Raw genomic sequence first — 6,615 nt, 5'->3', positions numbered from 1 at the left:
TTTCACCAAAAAAAAAAAAAAAAACGGTTTTAAGCCAGTTATTTCTATCTTACACAGAGCTCTGATCTCACCATCATCCAGTCCGTCTGGAATGGCATGAAGAATCAGAAAAAAACTGAGACAGACTAAATCCAGAAGAACTGTGGCAACGTCTCCAAGACACTTGAAGAAACCTACCTACAAAGCTACAGTACTGTAAAAAGTTTTAGGCACTTGTGTAAAAATGCTGTGAATTGAGGATTCTTTTAAAAAATAATGTCATAAATAGATTTTATTTATCAGTTAACTTCTATTAACTCAATCAAATCAATATTTGGTGTGACCACCCTTTGCGTTTAAAACAGCCTTTGTCCTAGGTACACTTGCGCATAGTTTTTCAGGTAGCTTTGTGAGAAGGTTTCTTCAAATTTATTGGAGATGTTGAATTTAGTCTGTTTCAGTTTTTTTCTGTTTCTTCATGTAATCACAGACGGACACAATGGTGAGATCAGATTTCTATGTGGAGCACTGGCTGTTGTCAGACTCGTGCATACAAAAATCTCACTGGATTATTACAATTAATGGCAAAAGGAATGTTTGGAATTTGGATTGGATTTCCTACTGACACACTACAGTAAAAGATAGAAATAACTGGCTTAAAACCATTTTTTGTTGGTGAAAATGCTAATGACCTAAGACCTATTTGCATAGTACTGTATATATATATATATATATATATAAAGTGGCACAAAAGGCATTTTTTAAAATGCTGTGGCAGAAATCAACCATTCACACTTTCCACAGATCATTTTTATATACATATATACACATACTTATGCATAAATGTGATTTTATCACTAGATAAATAGATAAATTATGCATATATGTGTCTGACATATGTGCACCTCTACTAAGTGTTTTCTTTTTCCCTTTGGTCGTGTCTTAGAACACATAGTAAGCTAGGACAGTCATTGGTGACCAGTCGAAAAAATAATAGAGAAAAGAAGAAGAAAATTTAAAATAAAGTAGCTATTTGGGATTTCAACAGTCTTCCAGCACCAAAAATGTCTCTGTGGGTATGTAGCTCAATTCGCACCATACCTAAATAGTTTCACTGTTATTAATCTCTCGCAGCAATGAGGGCAACAATAATTACCTCAGCGCTGAGCAGGGGGGATGTGGGCTGGTGATTTAGCTTTCATCCCCAAGGAAACTGAGCAGAACTTCTGCAAGAACAAAATTCCCACAATGCACCACTGTATTTATGAAGCAATCACAGCTCTAAACCACCTCATGAGACACATTGACGATAAGATTGCAAGGATCATATCTGTGGCTCAAGGCTACAAAAATACCAGCTTATATAGTGCATAAACATAGCATAAATGTGTTCAAAAAGTCACTGATGCTTTGCAACGCCCCAGATTAAGGTTTTCATTTTGCTCCTGTTGACGCAGGATTGACACAGGAGTTTTTGACTGTGGTAGAAAGCAACATGAAATGAGCAAATAACGCACGTTAAGTCAAATCAGACCACATTAGACATGGCTGACGCCTTTGGTTTTATAATGTTAGCCAACATTTACAACATGGCATGAGAGATGTGATCACACAACAAAAAAGTAAAACAGTTACGTACATAGAAGACTTTTGCGATTGATACACACACGCTTGCATACAAGCACGCACTGGGAATCCTGGAACTGGGAATATCTTACCTTGGTCTCTCTCTCCTCCAGAAGAGTTTCTAGTCTTTTCTGTGCCGCTCTGCCTTCATGGTCATCACTGACGATTAGAATGATGTGATTCCAGCGGAACTCCCGCATCATATCAAACCACACATGTGCCTGGTGGGAATAGGGCGGCACTGTGCGGAGGAATGAGAGATGGATGCTCTGGAAGAAGGGTAGAGAGAAAAGAGAGAAAATTTTAAAATTACAGTCCTTTTAGCTTTGTAAAATAATAAAGGGTGTTTCTTTTACTTTTTTTTTTTTATTATTATTGTTCTTCTGTCTACTGGTAGAAGAGTAGAAAGAAAAGAAAGAAAGAAAGAAAGAAAGAAAGGTGGGATACATAAAGTTTAAAAATGACTTTTTAAAAATGTCTTTTATTTAGTAAAATAATAAAAGGGTAATTCATATGGAAGCCCATTTCCACCACAGGATTTGAAAAAGAAAGGTAATTGCATCATTTGATCTCACAATTCAGACTTTATTCATTTCAGTTCAGACCTACTGGCATAACAACTGAAACTGCAGATAGAGTAACTAAAAATCCCAACAATTAATACAAAATAATATGTAAATATCACTTGTGAGTAGAATTTTTTTAATTTAAGTTTTTTTTTCCCAATCAAGCTGCACTTCTGCCATTTTTATGTTAACAGACAAATTAAACTAGTCATAGGATGGAAATTGTTTTTCTAAAAGCCTATAGGGACCAAAAGTCCCCATAGTTGAATAAACACCCATTAATACCCAAAATGATTCATATTGAAACTGAATAATTAAATGTATCTCTCATTGCAGCCCTACCTTGTCTGAGTAAATGGACATCCTGGTGGTGAGCCCTACTACAGGTATGCGGTAGAACCCTGCGGTGTAGGAGACCGGAGTGGGCGTCAGATGGTCATTGGACTGTGGTGGATGGCTCACCAGGATGGCATACACCTGTGAATAAAATCACAGAACTGGTTTAAATACAAACTAGCGGTCAAGACTGGATCACAGAGGCATGATTGCTATGACTCATGGATCTGGCCTCATTCTGTGACTAAATCTATAAATCACTTCACAGGCACACAGATTGACAATTTGATTGACTGATGATGAAGGATCTATGGTTGGACTCAAGGGAGCAAGAGAGACAAAGAGGAATCTGCCCATCACATATAAAAAATGTTTTTGTTTTAAAAATATGCTACATTGAGAAGGAAAAACAATGAAGAAAAACATTTTGTGTTTCCAGAGAGGCCCTCCGGCATCGGCTCCATCTGTCACCAAGCATCTTCAGAGTGGGCAGAGGCATCAGAGAGCCAAAAGTGCTAAGACTGAGTGATACAAAAGTTTTGCATGGAAGAATCTCACACAACCAAGAAATTAATTAAGCAATTATCCTGACATCCTGCTAACTAGCTACACAACCTTACGGTCCAAATCTGTTGAAGGTATGTACACAATTGAGCACTAGACACCCATTGTTCAGCCCGGTTTTTGTTCAGTGCGGTATCCAGAGATAGACTCCTACCTCAGCACTTTTGAAATGACATCACTGGCCCTGAGAGCACTTAATGCGCAACCGCTTAATATGATTTTTGCGTATGCAGGCTTTTAATGAAACAACACATCAGGCTGAATTACTCTCACGAGTGTGAAAGTTGTTATTCGGTAGTGAAAATGTCTATCATTTACACTTCATGTAAGGCATTGCTACTGCATCTATCTATCTATCTATCTATCTATCGGTCTGTCTGTCTTTTGGTTTATCTATTGTTCTATTGTTCTAGCTATCATTACCTCTGTCTGTCATTCTATCGTTCAGTTGTTCCATCTGTCCATCTATCATGCTATCTATCTATCATTCTGTCTGTCTATCTATCGATTTATCAGTCCATGTTCTGTCTAACTACATTGTATGAAATATTTTGTTGGCTATCCTTAAAAAATGTGCTTTATAATAAAGCACAATCTAAATTAAGTGGTTGTATATCTCAAAAATATTATTTAAATATTATTTAGTCAAAAATATTATTTAGCATGTCATTTTAATGGGTCAGATCAAGAAGAAAATTAAAATGTGGTGACACATTTCCACTCTTTACGCTGTATTTATAGTGAACATCAGTATTCATATGGTGTATCTTTGAACATAGCTGTATGTCTGAGGCATTTTTGACTTGAAATAGCATCCTCTCCCAAAGACATGTTTGCAGATACCAGTGCCATGCTGACCCTTCCACCCCCATCTTTATTTTTATCAAGCACAGTAATACTCTGTGAAAATAGAAACTGCTAGCATTGAAAATCATTGATTTTTCATGCGTCACCTAGTTTGTTTTGCAGCTGCTGCCCTCGGCCAGTGTCGTAATCTCACTCATTCCTGACATCAAAGCTCTTTGGGGTCAGCTACAGTACGTTAACCTTTCCTCCCACCGTGAGTCCATCGACCTGCTTGGATCATCAACTGACAGGCTGTCCTGTTTAGACATCTAAACGAATTATGCAGCTTCAATCTACTGCCACAATCCAAACCAAGTTTGACTGTCCAAATAACAAGTCAGTGCCTACACTATAAAAATGTTTTGTTGGCTATCCTAAAAAATGTGCTTCATGTGGTTTAAGTTTGTCTAAAAAATATTTTAAAAATTGTCTAAACTATAATATGCATTTCAATTAATTATAGGCTTCTCAAGTCAAAAATATGATTTTATATGACTAAATCAACTGAATAGCCTACATAAAGTATGCAAACAAAAGTCATTTTTTAAGGGACAGATAAAGTATTTACTGCAGTGTTACAGTGCAATAAATGTTCAGAAATTATTAATCGGCATCAGTACATTTGTAGCTCTTTCAAATGCATATGTGCATATTTAATGGCACACTTTTCAATAACCTAACCACAGTATGTTACTTGTAATGGATAATATCATGCATTTCAAAACACTTCCTAATGAAAGCTAAATAAATTAATTAAATCCGAATGTGCATATTGCATGGACACATTTACCCCCCAGGCAACCTGTAAGCCATTTTATACTGGATCTAGCCACATGGAAGTACCACAGTGCAAAGCTGATACTAAAAATCCCACCTGACTGGAAATGAGATCCTCACACACAGACAGCGCCATCTGAATCGCATTGGCTTTGTGAGTGACAGAGATGGCGGTCAACTTAAATTTATCCCTTCCGTACACCTGGTTCGCCTGAGTGACCGCATCCTTGAACACCTGCTCGTATCTCTTCTGGCTCAGGACGGCTCCGATGTTCACAATCTTGGGCTCGCAACCGCCCCGCACGCATGAGCAGGAGAATAACGCGGCCAGCAGAAGCAGACGCATCGTGTGGAGGGCCAGAAGAGCGCACGGAGAGCCCCAGTGTCCTCCCTTCTTAGTGCTGCAGGAGGCTCGTGCTTGAGCTATTCGCTTGTTAAGAATGAAAGCAATGTCCAGTGTGGCAATTGTAGACTTTAAAAAATCCCAGGTACGAAATTCACACACACTGCGGCGATCTGTTCATGGTGCCTGGTTCATTCAGGCGATGGCATTTGAGAGAACCGGCATTCACTGCAGCCTTTCTCCTAATTCCTCCTGTTAAGTCAGGCTGCAGACAGGCAGAGCAAGAAAGTCGCATACTAGATGAAGCCTGGCAGCAGAAATCAGTGATGCGTCTCGTGTCGTCCGCCTCTCTGCGCGTCGGCTGTTGTTCTGCGGCTGAGCGCTGTCCTTGGTGCTGACAGCTGTACGCGCTCTTTTATGCGCCCCCCCGCACCTCCTCCAGTTTTTCGCGTTGGCGTTCCGCAAGAATTAAAACGCTCCGATGTCACAAACAATCCAAGCGTGAAATTAAAAAGAATTGTTTTTCTATTTGGAGCGAAGTGGGTGTTGTTTTGTTTTTTTAAGTATAAACGAGTAGAAAAAACATATGGTTTTGACAGTCTGGTGTCGGCCATTTATCGACACATTCCAGTGTTTCTAACGCATTTAATCCCACCTATACCATCGTGACCATTTTCTTTTGAATTTAATGGGTCTTTTAAGAGTTGCTGATGCACAGATAGTTCTCAACTGTAAATGAAAGTGTTGATTTCATGTGAACATTTTGACATAAACAGAGTTGTTGTTTTACCCCTCTGAAAGACAAAATAAAGGCGAAACATGCATAATACAGATACAGCTATTATATCTGGTAATATTTGAAGGGTCTATTATTAATGTAGTAAAATTGCACAAAAAATGGTAAAAAGGTTCCCAATGTAGCTAAACATGTCATTGGTCAAATTTGTGAAAGGCCCATTTTGAATAAGTAACTGATTTATTCATATTATAAAACTGTAGATCTCAAAGTACTGTTGCATTAAATGAGACAAAAAATATTTTTTTATTGGGTTATTATTGGATTCTATAATGCAACTTTCTATGAGGGATAATTGTGCAACTGAGCAATACTGATAGCAGTTGTGACCCGTAATAAAACACATAATTTCATAACTTTTTTTCTTCTTTGTTCCATCCAAGAATTAAAATGCATGTGCTCACCTAGAAACTGGGATTAAATGGGTTAAAAAATGTGTAAAGAGTTAAGGCATGGTCAAATTGAGATTTTTCCTTATATTGTTTCTGAAAACAGTGTTTATGAATTTTTTTTTTGATAAACATAAAAAAAAGAAAAGTATTGCTAGTCGACTGGCCCTGATAGAAAATGAAGTTTCTTCAAGGCACTGCAAAGAAACCTCTTGTCAAGCTGTATTTTGATGTCTGTATTGGTTTCTTTAAAGCACCAACACATAGATGGTTGTCTAATGTTCTCCTTGACTGTAAAAAAAAAAAAAACTTTTTGGCTCTGTTTGAAACCTTTATTTTTAGCTCACCTTCTTCTAGCAAAACCTCCCTCCCAAAAAGACTGACTTAAGACGG

General features: G+C 37.8%; 1 protein-coding gene across 9 annotated transcripts in view; it reads right to left on the bottom strand.

The window, feature by feature from the left end:
* Positions 1 to 5,439, bottom strand: part of LOC107754622 (glutamate receptor ionotropic, NMDA 1-like) — a 25,829-nt gene extending 20,390 nt beyond the window's left edge. For all 9 annotated transcript variants that reach the window (XM_016571141.1, XM_016571142.1, XM_016571144.1 and 6 more), the window contains exons 1-3: positions 4,792 to 5,439; positions 2,514 to 2,648; positions 1,698 to 1,874 (exon numbers count right to left, since the gene is read on the bottom strand). In XM_016571141.1, the coding sequence (XP_016426627.1) occupies positions 1,698 to 1,874; positions 2,514 to 2,648; positions 4,792 to 5,040 (561 nt within the window). In that variant the 5' untranslated portion in view covers positions 5,041 to 5,439. The remainder of the gene's footprint in view (positions 1 to 1,697; positions 1,875 to 2,513; positions 2,649 to 4,791) is intronic.
* Between the last annotated feature and the right edge of the window lie 1,176 nt (positions 5,440 to 6,615).

The sequence above is a fragment of the Sinocyclocheilus rhinocerous genome, unplaced genomic scaffold (assembly GCF_001515625.1).
Source record: "Sinocyclocheilus rhinocerous isolate Xijiao unplaced genomic scaffold, SAMN03320098_v1.1 scaffold1373, whole genome shotgun sequence".
Taxonomy (NCBI): Eukaryota; Metazoa; Chordata; class Actinopteri; order Cypriniformes; family Cyprinidae; genus Sinocyclocheilus; species Sinocyclocheilus rhinocerous.
The sequence above is the reverse complement of the archived record's forward strand: the minus strand, read 5'-3'. Positions and strand labels throughout refer to the sequence as shown.